The sequence below is a fragment of the Xenopus laevis genome, chromosome 3L (genome assembly GCF_017654675.1).
Source record: "Xenopus laevis strain J_2021 chromosome 3L, Xenopus_laevis_v10.1, whole genome shotgun sequence".
Lineage (NCBI taxonomy): Eukaryota > Metazoa > Chordata > Amphibia > Anura > Pipidae > Xenopus > Xenopus laevis.
This window is the reverse complement of record NC_054375.1, coordinates 39,281,748-39,299,313: the sequence shown is the minus strand read 5'-3', so window position 1 is coordinate 39,299,313 and position 17,566 is coordinate 39,281,748. Positions and strand designations below refer to the sequence as shown.

At 35.1% G+C, this 17,566-nt stretch overlaps 1 protein-coding gene across 2 annotated transcripts in view; it reads left to right on the top strand.

The window, feature by feature from the left end:
- The window catches only part of dock2.L (dedicator of cytokinesis 2 L homeolog), a 313,170-nt gene that overhangs the window by 115,488 nt on the left and 180,116 nt on the right, over window positions 1-17,566 (top strand). For both annotated transcript variants that reach the window (XM_018252117.2, XM_041586149.1), the window contains exons 26-27: window positions 2,021-2,169; window positions 8,648-8,743. In XM_018252117.2, the coding sequence (XP_018107606.1) occupies window positions 2,021-2,169; window positions 8,648-8,743 (245 nt within the window). The remainder of the gene's footprint in view (window positions 1-2,020; window positions 2,170-8,647; window positions 8,744-17,566) is intronic.

The window sequence follows — 17,566 nt, the reverse complement described above, 5'->3', positions numbered from 1 at the left end:
CTAAAAGAGTGATTAAAGTTATCTCTGCTTTCCTCAGTCAGAAACCCCGGTGTTCTTCACAAACTAACGATATTGGTATTTCCTAATTACCATTTTAAATCTGCACTGAGTAAATATTTGATAAGGAGGCATGGTGGTAATAGTTACTGAAGGGTTTCCTCTTTTTTCTCTACCAATGTGTTCCATTTCCAGCTTTCAACATTTTCCCTGTAATGCTTTTGCTATTTTATTATTTAAAAGCCTGTTAAAGAATATGCTTTTCATTCTTTTGTTGCCATGGGCATGCTCTGAAGCGGTACAGCTCTGAAGTTTATAAAGTAAAAAATAATCTGTGATTACTGAACGAATCAGTCCTAAGCACACAGAGCAGGTTTCATGCCTTTACGGATTTTGGATTGGTTTTATATGTGAGGCTAACTGAAAAAAAAGTAAAAAAAGATGAGAGAAACTGAAACATGTCCTAGTGCACAAGAAGGTTATGTTTTTTAGCGTGTGTCTCGCCCTGGCACCAGGAAGTGGGTGGTTAATACTGGCCTTTGAATGGCATTTCTGGAATGTACATAGGCACACTAGAACTTAGAGACTTCTAACATGTTTTCTCTCAAACGGTCACAAGGAATGTGGATAAGCTTTTTAACAGTAGCAAAAATATTTTAACAGTTAACATAACTTTTTTCTTATGGCACTACTTTAACCTAAGCCCCCAACAAAGTTGTGGCCAGGGTCAGACTAGCTGACTGGTGCAATGAGAGAAAACTAGCGGGCCCTGGTCCAATTGGGCCCAGCTGTGCAGTAAGAGAAGAGGTCGGATTGCATTGGGTGATATAATCAGGGGCATTATCCTGTAGTGGTCAGGTGGTTTGGCAGGGGTAATGGACCCTTGGCTCAGGTTTTATGGTGGGCCAGGCTACCCCAGTCCAATACTAGTTGTGGTTAAAAGAAGGAAACAAGAAAGTGCCTTGCAAAGTATAATTAGCTCTCCTTTCCTGATCTAAACAAATGGGTATTCCTGATATACAATATTTACATGTGAGTTTTAACTCCATTTGTTCAATAAATGAATTATATCATGTCCATTGTGCTGGGGTTGGCTTTTAACTGCAAACATTGACTAAAGAAAAGAAAGGCAAAAGGATCAAAAAAACATGTTTCGGATTCTCATGCCTACGATAAGGGCATAAAAGCCAGTTTATCAGTTTTTAACTCTAAAAAGTGCACAACAATATTTATAGTGTATTATGTCAACTCAAGGAAAATATCCCATGTGAAGGTGCTGGTATCCAAATAAAGTGCTCAAACAATAGTGTCAGGTATGCCAAATGTGAATATACTGAAACCGGTCACTCAGTGAGTCTGACTAGTCATCAGACCTAGTTGAAAATAAGCTCAATACACAATCCTCACCGGGGCCACTGATCTGATATGTAAACAATCGAGATGTACCAAGGATTCCAGCTGCAGGGGTGTGTGTGTCACTTAAAGGGTGCAGGCATCTCAGGTCAAATAGAAGACAAAACGAATGTAGTGTAATGCATTTATTAGAAGCCTGTTTTAAAGTGACGCCAATAAAGACTATTATTTTACTTTTTTTGGAGTATGAGCTGCTGTTCATATTTTGAGCAGCTAGGAGAGGCTACATTTTCCATTGTTCATTGTACTATTTATATTGCCTTCCTTCAGTTATCATCAGTTATATCCAAGTTTAAACACTTCTGTATTGTGTAAATCATTTTTATTTGCCACGACCTTTAGCTGCCAGGCAATTCTATATGTGGAGTGTGTTGAATAAAAATGTTATATTTTCATTAAAAGAAAAATATTTATTTATATGCAAAAATATCAAGTAGTACCACCTAATCTTGTGTTAAGCATATGATTTTAAAGGTGAAAGTAAATAGTTGTTAAAGTGCCTATGATATGGAAAGGTTAAAAAAACAACAATGTTCACTGTTTACGAGTGGCACCGGAAAAAACAAGACTAGATCTTTATACCCAAGAGTTTTTTCTTGTCTTGTTTTAGAATGCCGTGACATTTTGCTTCCAATGATCACCAAAGAATTGAAAGAATGGCTAGAGCAAGGGAGACAAGATGCATCTCATGGAAAAGAGAAGAAATTCTGTGTGGATTTACTAAACAACATTCTTGAGGTGCTCAGCTGTCAAGATGAAGTAAGTATAAAAAGCCATGGGATGGTGCGCCAACACAAAAATAAGCGATGCATTTGAGAATTATTTTGTAAATGATTGGCTTTGCACAGTAGATATCCTTTTCATAAATATATACAAGCTAAGGAATCTGGCATCACGTTGGTTTTTAAAGATTAAAAGGGAAGCTTTGTTTTCATATACAGGTATGGGACCTATTATCCAGAATGCTCGGGACCTGGGGCTTTCCGGATAACGGGTCTTTCCGTAATTTGGATCTTCATATCTTAAGACTACTAAAAAATCATGTAAACATTGAATAAACCCAATAGGCTCATTCTACTTCCAATAAGGATTAAATATAGCTTAGTTTGGATCAAGTATAAGCTACTGTTTTATTATTATAAATAAAAAGAAAATCATTTTAAAAAATTTGGATTATTTGATTATAATAGAGTCTATGGGAGAAGGCCTTTCTGTAATTGGGAACTTTCTGGATAATGGGTTTCTGGATAACGGATCCCATACCTGTACTATCATAAACAATCAAAAATGATCAAGGCCTCCAGGCATGTCACATGCATGTGAGCACCATAACGCCTTATATTTTTGTATACAGCTTGGAGACCATATTAAAGACTTGGGAGGTTACCGTATATACTCGAGTATAAGCCGTCCCGAGTATAAGCCGAGGTACCTAATTTTACCTCCAAAAACTGGGAAAGCTTATTGACTCGTGTATAAGCCTAGGGTGAGAAATGCAGCAGCTTCTGGTAAGTTTCAATCAAAAAATTGAGGGTTACTGCTCCCATTGGAGGTGCCGGCGTCTCGTTCTTGGACACCGGCGACTATTCTTGGACGCCGGCGACTATTCTGACCGTTTTTGCGCTTGACCCGAGCATAAGCCGAGGTAGAGTTTTTCAGCATATTTTGGGGGCTGAAAAACTCGGCTTATACTCGAGTATATACGGTATGTAATAAAAGGCACTAAGTTTGCCAGGGAGAAGTAACCCATAGAAGTAACCCATAGCAGGGCTGAAACTAAGGGTAGGCAGAAGAGACACCTGCCTAGGGTGCAATGATAAAAGGGTGCTTGGCAAGTACCTATTGAGCGTCTTCTGCTTACCCCTAGTTTAAGCAAAAAACTTAACAGCAAAGCCTAATTTATGAGTGTTCAAAGTGCAGCTGCCTGAAAAAACAAATCACTGGTTAGTTGCTGTGGTTTTCTGCCCAGGAGCAAATTTGCCCAGTGTTTATAAATGAGCCCCCCAGGCAGTTATTTTCCCTTGAATGTTATGGAGGTGGCATATTCTGGCCCGTTGCACCTAGATGGAAGATGCTCTTTGCACTTTATGCTGAATCAAATATGCAGACATGTTTGCACATAGTGTCCTTAACTTATATGTTGTGTCCTAACTGTTGTTCCTAATGCTCCATCAAGCTAATCTATAGTAACATCAGTAGCTGAATAAAACTGAAGGAAAACTGATTTTTATTTTTTCCTTTTCTGTGTATCTCTCCTTCTTGCACACAATGAACTCTATAACGTGAATTATTTTAGTACTTCTGGCACCATTGTTGCCTTGATATAATGTCCTGTTACAACTACTTTGAGTGCCCTTGAAGAGATAGTTTAGAGGTAATGGAACAATTCTGATTACAGTTGTGCAGTTATAAAATTCTGCAGAAGGTTTTGACAGGAATAATGGAGATGCCAAATGTGACCTGATAACTGGGACACTTGCCAAGGCATCAAATGCTGGATTTATGTTTCTTTTGAAATGCAGACAATGACAGAATTGTGTAGGTTTTGACAGAATTATCCCGTGCATTACAAGTTGATATTAGCTGTTTGCTTTTATGGTATTTGAATAAAATGCTTGCTAGAAGATTATCACTCTTCAGTTTATGCCATACCTATTGTTTTATGTGACTCGGAATGGATGAATGCTTCTTAGCAAATATTATACTATAATAAAAAAAAATATTGCAAGATACGTTTGCTACTAATTGTTTTATCTCTTTAGATATTTAGTGAAGTAATTCTTTGACTGAATCAGTGGGGTATTAAATAAATGAAACACTGTTTAGCATGGAATTGTATTTATGTATATTCAAAGTTAACAGCTAAAGTAAATTTAGAGGCCAGCGTAATATGTTATTGCAGAATTCTAATTAAATAGAAGAAAATGATGTGGTATTAATATTTTTAATTTGTATTATGCAGCATTACATTATCATTAAAAGCCAATTAAGGCTATATTTGCAGAAAAGATGGCAATGCTCATTAACCAACAAAGTATTAAATTCCTCATCTGGAAAGTGGCCTCAGAATTTCCTCCTATTCATAGCATTTTACTGTATGAAAGGTAAAAAAAAGACTTAGGAATGAATTGAGGGGCTGTCACATTGAACTTTAACAAACAGTTGGGCTTTCAATAAGAAATAGGCTTCCAGGTTTGGGGTATAATAAATCTCAAAAATGTAAAAAAAAAAAAAAAAAAAAACGAAAATTTTAATTTTGACTGAAGAATACCCTCAAAAACTTGAATTTTTTGGGTAAAAATCAACTTGACCTTTAATCAATAACCCCCAAAATGTATTTTATGTTATTGAAACTAAAATTGTATGGGTTCCTGATTCACAGACTGTTCAATATGTTGAGCAACTGCTATTTGCAACAATAGGACATGTTACAGGGCAACCCTATTGAAATAAAAAAATAACAAAAGTGGTATAAAGGTGATACCTTTATTGGCTAACTAATATAATCATAGTAAGCTTTCAGAACATTTTAGTTGCTTTTTCAAGCGGATTACAATGAAGCTGTGGTGTTCTCTGGTATAAATACAACATTCAGCTCATAGGTCAAATGACCAACAAAAAGCAATATCAATGTATGTGTAAAGGTGGCCATAGACGCAAAGATCCGCTCGTTTCGCCAAATGAGCTGATCTTTCCCTGATATGCCATTAACGAGCATGGCTATATCGGGGGGGGGTAATCTGAACGTTCGTCTGTATGGCCGAATGATCCGATGCGCAATGGGCTCCGGCGGGATCGGTCGGGTCAAAATCAAACCTGTCCGATCGACCAAACGAACGATCTCCGCCGGACGAAAAATGTCGGCACACTCCACACAGGATCTGAAAATCGTACGAATCCTCGATTCATACGATAGGATCTTTGCGTCTATGGCCACCTTTAGGTGTCAAAGTCATTTACGAGGGGATCTGTAAGAGATAAGCAGATAAGGTACAAGATAATGTGGGTCAAAGAGGCTGAGTATAAATTAGTCCAACAATAGGACTAAATAGCAGCCTTATTTCTCAGTGCTTGATTCTCATTCTCATTAATATTCATGAATCTATCTGCCCTTTGAGGACCTTTCCGTACTGCATAAATGATACAAGAGTGAGCTCAGAGATAAACTCTAGGCCTCTTCCACTAAGTCAGATTGGGGGGTTGCGCTTTTTGCATAATATTCTACTAGCTTTAAGAATAACTTTTAAAGCCAAGGAGGAATCATTCTATAACAGCAGAATAGAGTGAAAATCATATAAAGTGCCTGGAGATAATATACAATAAATATACAGGGTTAAAGGTCACAACTTTAAATTAAAATACCAGTTGGTGTCCACATGAGCAATCCATTATCTTGCGACCCCTTACTTGTGCATAACATAAGTTAATAAATAATGATGACACTAAGTGCTAACAAGATCACCTATGTCCTTCATATTGCTTGCATTCTACAATTTAAAGAAAGATTGTTACTCCTAACAAAGTTGAATCCTTTACTAAAATGTAATAATTAGATTAATTAAGAGGTTTTTTTAAAATTAATGCTTGGATTAATACATCCCTGAACCTCCGCCACATTCCAATTCCTTTTACTTTATCTTTTCCCTAAAATCATTGCTACTTTTACAAATGTTTTTTTTAAATTCTGCTCAGATTCTGAAAAGGAACAGGCTTCCTTATTTGCCCTGCTTTGAAATGTATACAACCTTAAGGTAATATGCATTATAGGCTACTGTATGTTAATTTTCTCCTTCCAATTGTATATTATTGCAATTTGTATTCTGAGCATTCTTGAAAAGCACTTAATGAAGCAAATCTGAATATGGTTTTCATATTTTGAAAGATCAAGTCAGCTGGCATTTAAATCTCTCTCTGCTCTAGTAAATTTTAACTAATTTGTATCAATCATTAGTTCCATGTGCATTTAAAAGGCTTCACTTAACACAATTATCCATGCTTTGCTTAAACCCTCGACAGCATTATTTTCTATGCAGAAATTTCCTACTAAATCTTTTATTGCCTTAATAGGAATATTCTTTTTAGGAAATGCGAGTACACGAAATAAGAAAAAATATGTATTTGTCAATCTCAGTGGAGTGCTTCATAATTTAGTTATAAACAAACCAGCATGGTTGAAAAAAAGGCCTGTATGTAAAGTGCTCAATGTCCACTACATGGGGTAAGCACCTATTTGACATGCTTAATCCAAAATGCCACAAAAAGTTAAAAAAAATGTTATTTTACATTCTACTACACACTGATGATTAATTCTTCAGTAGTCCTACAGTGGCTTCCCATGTAGACAACCTTCTGAACATTTTCTGGATTTACATTTAAAATGCAATGCTATAAAGTAAGATTCTAAAAAAATAAAATAAAAATAAAATACATTAAGGGCAGATCTATTAAAGTTTGAGTATTCGAGTTTTGATCAAAACTCACATTTAGGGGTTAAAAAAAAAAAATCGAATATTCGAGATGTATTATGCCTTGACCCTTGAAATAGCTTGAATCCACCTGTTGATGTTTGAGTTGTTTTCTGAAGTTTTTTCCGAAAACTTGAATCAAGAAGATTCAAGGTTTTTTTCTGTCAAAAACTCGATCAATTTGAGTTTTAGGGGTTTAGCCATTCGGGTTTTTTCTTAAATAAGAAATCATTCAAGTTTCAAGGTCATTCGAGGTAAAAAAAAAACTTTTATAGGCGACCTTTTTACGTATGTATGTATAACTTTATTTGTAAAGTGCTGTTAAGGAGCCGCAGCTCAGTATATAAGTATACACAGGGAAGACAAATCACATAATAAATATATACAGAATCTTATCGGGACAAAGAGCTTAAGTACTATGTGGTAAGAGACATAGTGTAAAGGAGGTCCTGGACCCGCAGAGCTTACAGTCTAAGACCTTTGATAAATAACCCCCTTAAACAGTAATTTTTTTAATCCTGTAATAGTAAAAATGGAAAGGCTAAACTCTTTCAAAGGAAACTGTCAATGTTTTTGTTTAAAACATTGATTTAAACAGTTAGAAAACAAAAGCATAGATCTAATTGGTTGCTATGAGCAACATCACTAATAAGAATTTTTCACTCCACTTTTTACATAGCATGATAAATAGACCCCTAAAAGTGAAAAGAACTAAAAGAATTTAAGTTAAACGAGGAATGATTTTCACTGCTAATGCTGTTGTGCAGACGTGTAGTGTACATTGGGCACAATTAAGTGAGCAGAGAATGATCTACACTACAGTATACATGTATATTAATAGTAATAGTAAGGGGGTTATTTATCAAAGTCCTATTTTATCTCAACATTTTCTGCTACAAACTCTGATGAAATCCACTCTGGGGTTTAAGCTTATTTATTATTAAATTTTCCAGAAAATTTGCTTTGCAGGAAAAAAATCAGATTTTCACGATTTTTTTGGATTCTTCACCCGAAAACTCCCAAAACTTCGGGGTATTGCACGAAACCCAGCGCACATCAAAAAATCATTGGGACTTCTCCCATTAACTTATATGCATTCTGGACAGTTCTGAGATGCCGGATTTTCTCATTCAGACTTTTCCATCCTCGGGGTTTAATAAATTCTGCAAAAATCGTGATTTTTTTTAAAAGTCCGATTTTAGAAAAAAAAAAATCACAAATTTTACAGGATTTTTGCATTGGGGGTTTAGTAAATAACCCCCTAATTATCCATATGGTTAATTTAGGCTCAGAAGCTGATTCATGTTTATTTATTTTGTTTGATCTGAAAACTTCCCAGATATTCAAACGTCACTGCAATTTTAATGAACTGATCGATTCGATAAGCCAATTTAACTGGTATGGCCAATATCAATATTTATTGATTTTTATTCATTGTCTGAGCCTTCTTGATTTCTTATCTCTGACTAGCCAAAATAACAAGTGGTCTGACGTGTTGATTCCCCTATGATTATTGTTAGAAAAAATATTTTCTATAATATTTTTCTTTAAATTGAAATGAGAATGTGCTGTTAATTGATCCAATGCAATTGGAACCATTATTTTAAATATTAAATCAGCCTGTCTGCATTTTCATATTTGGGCACACATGGTATATACCACACAGTACATACATACCCAACACCAAATCTTTCAAATAATGAAGCATACAGTTTTTTTTTTAAAAAAAATGTATAACTGCAATTTTACATGTGTTTTTTTTTTTTAAATAGGCTTCAACTTACTATCACATTCAGGAAATCACCATACAGCTTTTGCGAACGGTTATCAGAACGGTCATAATGCTGGGACGGGAGCAGGATTTAACGGTAAGTGTCAGATCTCCTTATAAATCATTTGATTGAAATAATCCCCCAAGTCTTATCAATATTATTTTTATAGAATTAATATTTTTGTGGGATCATTAGTGATGAGTGAATCAACAAAACAGCAAAAAAATTAGCGAAATGTATCGAAGTCAATGGGCGTCAAAATGTATTTTACTCACGACAATTTTTACGTGCAGGAATTTTTTTTAAATTGCATTGAAGTCAATGGGAGTTTTTTCTTGAGATGACTCTTTTTGTCTCTCCGAATTTTTTGTCCAAAAACATTAAAGACAATGGGTGTTTTTTGTTGCACCACATTTTTTCACAGTGAATTTTTGCCTCAGTTTGGCAAAATAATTTGCAGATGGTGAAATGCGGAATTTCAAGAATATAGATAAATGGAGGGCACACCAATCAATAACAAATTTTGAACAATATATAATTAGAGGTGCAGATAATCTAAAGTTACCCCTACATAGAGTAACCAAATACTCACTATACCATATCAGTGTTATATATTCTGATTTTCTTACATTGTTGTAACAAATTGATTCTTTTAAACAGAAAAAAGATTTTGTGATACAACCTGAGTCTAAGACAAAAGTTTTTTTCTCTGAGTGTGCAAACCTGACATATGGTGAAATGCGGAATTTCACCATGAATCCATGGCTGGCGAATAAATTTACTTATCACTAGGGATCATTTACAGCAGTTTAAATAACACTGCTTTACCCCACCATTAATAATGACCAATGACCATAGAATTGTTAAATGCTCTAGGGGATAGTATTATATTCATGACCCATAGAATTTTCTAAGAAATCCCAAAAATATGTAACCTAAACACAAAAAATTATACAATGCTTTCATATAATGGTGTTTATTATATATACTGTAGATTTATTCTAGGCAGCAGATTTAACAAAAATATTAAAGTGCATTTTTAAATAGATAATATCAACATTTTTTGTTTGCTTCAGAAACTTATATCAGACAACAGGCTGCTTAGATCTCAATGGTCTTATAGGTCAAATGTTAACATGGCATTTAGACATATCGTTAATGTTGGAGCAACACAATTGCTGCTAATTATACCTGTCAGTTGGCTGTAATTGATGCAAATTATTTTTTGTCATATTGTTGAGCGCATGCCATTGTACAAATAATTAATTTTCTACATTTTTTTTTTGCATATCATAAAATCAGTGCTGAACACCCATACAAACTGGCAATGGTTCAACTCAACCAGCCACACCCTATAGGGTTGGCTATAAGCTTTAATTTTCAATCACAATCTTTTGATGTTATATTCTAAATGACCAGCTTGCCAATTTCAAGGATAGGCAGACTTTGGCTTACAACAAAATGCACTGAATAGAACAGAATTTATTACCTTTACATTTTATTCACGTAAAGCCAAACAACTTGTTCTGTGTTAAAACAGTACTTAAAACAGTGGCGTTTCTTAGCATTTGCAGTCCAGCTATTTCCCAAATAGATTTTCTCCTGCAGGGTTGTTATTAGTTGAAATCCCAGAGATCTGCAAAGTCAATCACTGAATGTCATCTGAATTAGTTTTGAATAAGATGGTTGTGGCAGTATTGAACATCTTTCTTTCTTGATAAAAGCAGATTAGAACACAGTCATTTTTATGCAGTTCCCGCAGCAGCTTCACAGAAATCTTTCAATAACAGCCCATTTAAATCTGAGGGGTTAAGACATTTTCAGCATTAATTATGGCTGGGTAAATGTATAAGCCAGTGTGAAATTTCCAAAAGTTATACTAGGTAATGGATTTATAAAAATATGAGGTTACTAATGGACTACTAGGCACTAGACACTCCTATTGACCATGTCGCACAATATAATGGGTATTTGTGTGTTAGAACTGCGCAGGATACTAGACATAATCAACACAAATCTTGTGCAATTTAAATTTTTAGTAGTGAAATAACAGTGAAACTGAATTTCATAATGTTCAATAAAAATGATTGCAATGGTAGCCATACCAAGGCTTTGTGTTGTTGGAATTTGGAATTAGATATACATTTATCTCAGTTCATTCATATTCTTCTGTTTAGGGGATATTGATCAGTACATATGGCTAGATATTTCTGACAAAGTCTATTTGCTGTGTCGCTGTGGCTCATTCTACAGGTATATCATCCATTATCCAGAAACCCAAAATATGGGAAGGTCATCTCCCATAATCTCCATAATCTGCATATTTCCATTTTTTCTCTAATAAAAAAAAAGGTACCTTGTAGTTAATCCCTTCTAAAATATACTTAGGGGGTTATTTACTAAACCTCAAATTTATTTGGTCTGGTCTTTTGGGGCAATAACTGAAATCTGCTATCTCAGACTTATCGAGGTCATGAATAAGTCAATGGGAGAGGCACCTACAGAATCTCAATTTGAAGATATTGTGGTTTGCCCTGGGTTTAGTCCGATAATGTGAAAAATTCAGGGTTTTTGGGCAAAAACACGAAAGAGGGAAAAGGGGAAAAAAAAAGAGACAATTTGTGTTTTCACTCGATTTTATCAGGTTTTTCCCAATCCGATTAATTCAAGTTTTTTTTATAATAAAGAAGCTCAAATCAGGCATGGGAATTGGTCGTGTTTTTTTTAATAAAATAATGAGATCAATTAGAAATTAAGTAAACAATCCCCTAAATCTTTATTAGAGGCAAAACAATACTATTGGGTTTATTTAATGAATGTTCAAATATTTTTTAATATGGAAAACCCTAGGCCCGAAACATTCTGAATAATATACCCCATACCTGTATTATATTAGATAACGATGCCCTGATGTCACATTGATATTCATGTCAAGTCACAAAAGTTTTGTGACTACCTCGATGAGTGTCATTAATATGAATTAATGACACTCATCGAGGTAGTCACAAAACTTTTGCTTTTAATTCTTTTGTGTTATTTTTGGCTGGTAAAATATGTATGAAAGAGATACAATTCTAGAATAACATAATTGGCATAATTGCTTATATTTGGAAGCAGAACAAGGTGCAGTATAATCAAAGTGAGAGAGAGTAGGTAAGTAGCAATTTCAGGAAAATAAAGTACTTGATGTACCTTGAATGTATTCATTTATCCTAAAACCCACAATGCAAAAGATTTTATTTTATGACCTATAAAGGTGCAGTATATCTGTCTCTCCTTGTTGTTTTCTGAATACTGAAAGTTTTCAACATTATAAATGATTTGAATGGCTATAGGAAAGATCTGTAGAGCTCTGCTATTTCACACGGGTTCACCCAAATGCACAGTTCTTCCATTAAACGTACATCAGAATTTACAAAGCAGCTGAAAGAAAAAGGAAATAGATATGTTTAAATACACCTGAACCCCAGTAATGCAACTAGAACTGATGGGGCCAAGAATTCCATTCAGCATTTGCATGTAGATCTGCTTCTTTGATGATAATCGTTGCACCTATAGAGATGTATCCAGATTGAAGATTTAGGGAAGGAATATGGTACAGGTATGTGATCCGTTATCCAGAAACCCATTATCCAGAAAGCTCCGGATTACAGAATGGCTGTCTCCCATAGACTCCATTTTATCCAAATAATCTAAGTTTTTAAAAATAATTTCCTTTTTCTGTGTAATAATAAAACAGTACCTTGTACTTGATCTAAACTAAAATATAATTAATCATTATTGGAAGCAAAACCAGCTTATTGGTTTTATTTAATATTTACATGATTTTCTAGTAGACAATGAATGAAGATCCAAATTTTGGAAAGATCCGTTATCTGGAAATCCCCAGGTCCTGAGCATTCTGGATAACACGTCCCATACCTGTAGTAGCTTACAAAATATCCTACATTAGGTAGCATTAAAAATTCATTTTATAATATTAAAAGCTTCATTTCATGTTGGATTGGTTTCTATTTAATTGCAGCTTTAACACCCCTGAGAAAGCTTGCTTCCCCTTCTTTTAATTTGCATTTGTATTTGCTGAGCTCATTACAATTGGGAGAAGCTCTAAGCTTTGCATTAATAACAATGAAATCACAGGGCAGTAATCACGTAAGCAGGTGCCCAGAGACTAGGAAAAATGTCAATCAAACTATTTTAGTTTAATAATTATTTTAAAGCACATCGATACAAATTTACACTATTTTAAGTCAAACAAATACTGGAGTGCCATCTTGGAGCCAGGAAGTATTTTATCTTCTGCCTCTGAGGCAAATTGAAGAAGGCTTTGCACGGGGTTCTGTTATCTTCCTCTAGATCAGCTTGGAAATGTAGATCAGCTTGATGAAAATGTGTTTTTGACCCCTCTGACTATTTTATTATGTTATGGTATGCAAAATTAGGGCTATAATTTAAACCAGTGATCCCCAACCAGTGGTTCGTGAGCAGCATGTTTCTCACCAACCCCTTGGATGTTGCTCTCAGTGGCCTCAAAGCAGGAGCTTATTTTTGAATCCAGGTTTGGAGGCAAGTTTAAAACCAAGTGCACTGCCAAACTGTCCTTCCTATAGGCTGCCATTCCACACAGGGTCTACCAAATGGCCAATCACAGCACTTATTTTGCACCAAAGAGGAATATTTTTTATGCTTTTGTTGCTCTCCATTTTTTTTATGGGTACATCTGAATATGGATCATGGGTAAAAAAGTATGGGGGGCCTCTTTAAGCTGAAGATTAGAATAATACTATCAATTTTCTTATTTTTTACAACCAACATTCCCAGAATCCATCTCTTCAAAATGGAACAAGGTGTGGGAGGGATTGCATTGCACTGTGAGCCTAAGGCATATACAGTAGGTCAACATTTGGTAGTAGGTGCTGTGTGCCATAGAGCATTATATTTTCCAGTTAAAAGCAGAGGACGTTAGAGCTAGTAGGGAAGGATGATTTAATTTATATAGTTCTCCCCAAGAGCACTGTGGCAAAATGCCCCATGTGTCATTAACCTGAAAGATATTTAAAAAAAAGATATGATTTTCCATGCATTATGCAGATATTTTGCAGATATGCAGATACAGAGTGTAGAGAAAGTAATATTTGTATTTTGTTTGAAATAAAGGGAGAGCTTTAGTATAATGTACCCTGGTTCCAACTTTCCAGAAAGAATATTCTTAATATTCTTAATATTCTTATTATAAGACCATATCTTGTGAATTTAGACTAGTTTGCAAAACGTAATCAGATATTATTACAGGCTTTTAAGATAAACTTCTTTGGCTTTGTGATTAAATTACTGCAATTTGCACCAAAAGAGTCAGAGTTGTCATAATCCACAGGCTAACAATTGCATTGTATTTAGTGGCGATGTGATGCACATGGAGGCTTTTGTGGTAAGAAGATTACAGTAATTAGAATATGTAATTGTATTTTGGTGCTTGATTCTGCAGCGATGAATCAGTAGACTACAAATGCTTCTTTTGCAACTGTAATTGAGGAAGAAGAGAGGCTTGTTTTATATATAGTTATACATGTATATTTTATAGGGGCAGCGTTATTAAAATATCATGTAGCATTACATTTTAAATAGTATTGTCCCTTTAAAAACCACCTCCATATAAGTGTTTAGAAAGGGAGGAGGAGATTACATCTGTGTTCAGCCACCAAGTAAAGCATAGAACAGTGAGCAAAATTTCTGTGATGTTGATCTGAACGGATCGATTCTTAATTATCTTTCTTCTCCAGGCATAATGAGCATTAGATTAATCCAGGGTATTATCATATTATACAGGGAAATCTTTTTTTTCCCCGCTGCTGCCTGCAGAATTATGTAAGGGCTGGCTTAGTAGAATGCAGATTAATATGGCAGGTTATTTACAGAATCAATTTTAATAACATACTTAAGTAAAAATGAATTTGAGATTCCATACAATCATTACTCAAGATGCCTGATTTATTTACAAGACGGAATGCATCTCAAATGTTATTTTTCTGCTGCGTAGATATGTTCATTACGCGTAAGTGTCCAGGTATTTGGGTGTTTGTATAAATAAATAAATAAATAAATAAATATATATATATATATATATATATATATATATATATATATATATATATATATATAGCGATAATGGGACGCACATCCATTCAAACGAACAATGTCTGGGTGCCAATCGTAAAGTAAATAAATGTATCCCAGCAGATGACGTTTTTTCTTCCCTGACGAAAGCTCCAAGATGGAGCTGAAACGTTGGATCAAAATAAACCTGATGTAATTCAACCTTTTTGCGTTTTGCTACATCTTTCTTGGTGTGCCGTCATCTGCTGGGATATATATATATATATATATATATATATATATATATATATATATATATTGTGGGGGTTCACTCGCTGGTAGGCTGCAAAAAAGGCGACTTCACACACCAGGATCGGTTTAAGGGCTTCCTGCCCACGTTTATTTTTCAGCAGCTGCAGAAATTTCCCCTCGCAGGGGGAAGGTAACCGAAACACAGCAGTTCAACAGAAAATCCAACCTTTTGGTTAACACAAAACAAATGCTTTTCTTTCTCTTCTGAAGCTGAGAACACCAGCAGTTTGTCTCACACACATTCAGCACTGCTGCTCAGTATCAGGTGTACTAAATAGGCCTAGGGCCTTTTGAAAACCTGGCCTACGGATTTGGGAATCTGCCCCACCCTACTCTTGCGGGTTCCCAGTAAGACCAGTCCCGGATCAGCAATTACAAAAACCTTGCAGAGAGACATAGTGTTTCTCTGCTAAGAGCACTACTGGTCTCACCTCAGTAACAATATCTGAGAATCCGTGGCCCAACATACATTCCATCAATCACTTTTCCCCTTTTTGTCACCATACCACAATATATATATATATATATATATATATATATATATATATATATATATATATATAATATAGTACAAACACCTGCACTCTGTCCTCTTTTTTCTCCAAGCCGGGTGCTCGGTCAAAGTCTTTATATATGCATAGAATGGACCAGCACACCGTTTTCTTCAATCAAACGTGTTTATTCAATACACACTGTGCATCCAACGTTTCGGCCCGCATCCGGGCCTTTATCAAGGATAAAGTGACAGTGATAGTGATAGTGATCAGCCTTTTATACCCATAATCCCCCTCGTTAGTCATGTCATGATGACCTCATCACAATGCTCAATTTACACTCCAATTACACATGTGTTAAAAATGTCGCACAGGAAAAACATCTTTTCACATTATAACTTGAAAAGATGTTTTTCCTGTGCGACATTTTTAACACATGTGTAATTGGAGTGTAAATTGAGCATTGTGATGAGGTCATCATGACATGACTAACGAGGGGGATTATGGGTATAAAAGGCTGATCACTATCACTGTCACTTTATCCTTGATAAAGGCCCGGATGCGGGCCGAAACGTTGGATGCACAGTGTGTATTGAATAAACACGTTTGATTGAAGAAAACGGTGTGCTGGTCCATTCTATGCATATATATATATATATATATATATATATATATATATATATATATATATATATATATATATTGTAAGAGGTGTACTTGAAAAGGTCACAATTTTGTGTATACTTCACAAGTATTAGACTGGTAAATAGAAAAGTCCAGGCATAGATTTATGTTGCTGCATAAGGCTGTGTTTGTGTACAGGCACAGAAAAAGCCGAATACATGGAGTAAATGGAGGAGAGCAGGGTGGGCTCTCCATTCCATACTGGCTGCGACACAATCCGACAATTGAATTACTTACCTTATTCCCGTTGCATCCGACGTGACGCCTGTGATTTTGCGCAGTGCGTTGGATTGCGGTGGAAACGGCCGTGTAGTCCTGCCCTAAGGCGTTAGATCCTATGCAATAAACTTGCTTTCTGTTTGATCGGAGTGCCGTCCATCCTTTTGGTTTCTCATGTAACTGTCTGATTAGGCTGCAGGTGAGGTGCAGTTAAAAAGAGGTGTGGGACTACACCTCAGTGCCCCGTGTATGTCTCCTTGTGTTGTAGGAGAGTGAGTGGCCCCTGGACCCCTCCGTGTGCTGTTTTTATTGAAAACCCGACATTTCTGTTACATAAAGTGACCATCCTCAGGGACAAAAAAACAGAACTGCAAGTGACCCAATCCTCAAAAACCCTTAGTGCAAGAAAATGAGAAAGGTAATTATGGCAATCATTGCAGAAAAAACCCCACAGAAACTTCCAACTCTGTGGTATGATACACTGCTCACTCTATGGTATAATACATCCCAGGCTCTATGGTAAAAAGCACCAATATTGACAATACAAAAATAAAAAAATATATAGAAGTGAAGTGTCCTAATGATGTGAAAGCATAGAGAAAAAATTGTGAAAAAATAGTAAATGGTTAAAATAATAAGCAGCACTAAAACAAGTTATACTGTACATAATGATAAGGTGGGTATATGAAGTTTAACAGCTTTAAAGAATAAAACATAAAAACTAGAGGTACTTTACTAAGGTACTGTTCATCACCAGAGCTCTGCATATCCACAGCACCAGGGCAACCAATGGCATCAATTCACCCAGCAGACCACTCGTCTTACCATATGGCCTAATATAGATAGCAATGAGGTAGATGTGTGCATGCAGGTCTTTTATATATAAATATCTTATATCTTTTATATATCTATATATATATATATATATATATATATATATATATATATATATATATATATATATATATATATATATATATATATATATATATATATATATATATATACACATAACTAATGGTAATGGCAACTGAATGCCTTGAATTTATGTAATTAATATTGTTAACAAACCACCTCTGCTGCTTCAAATGAAACTTCTTTCCCTCTAGTCTGAAGG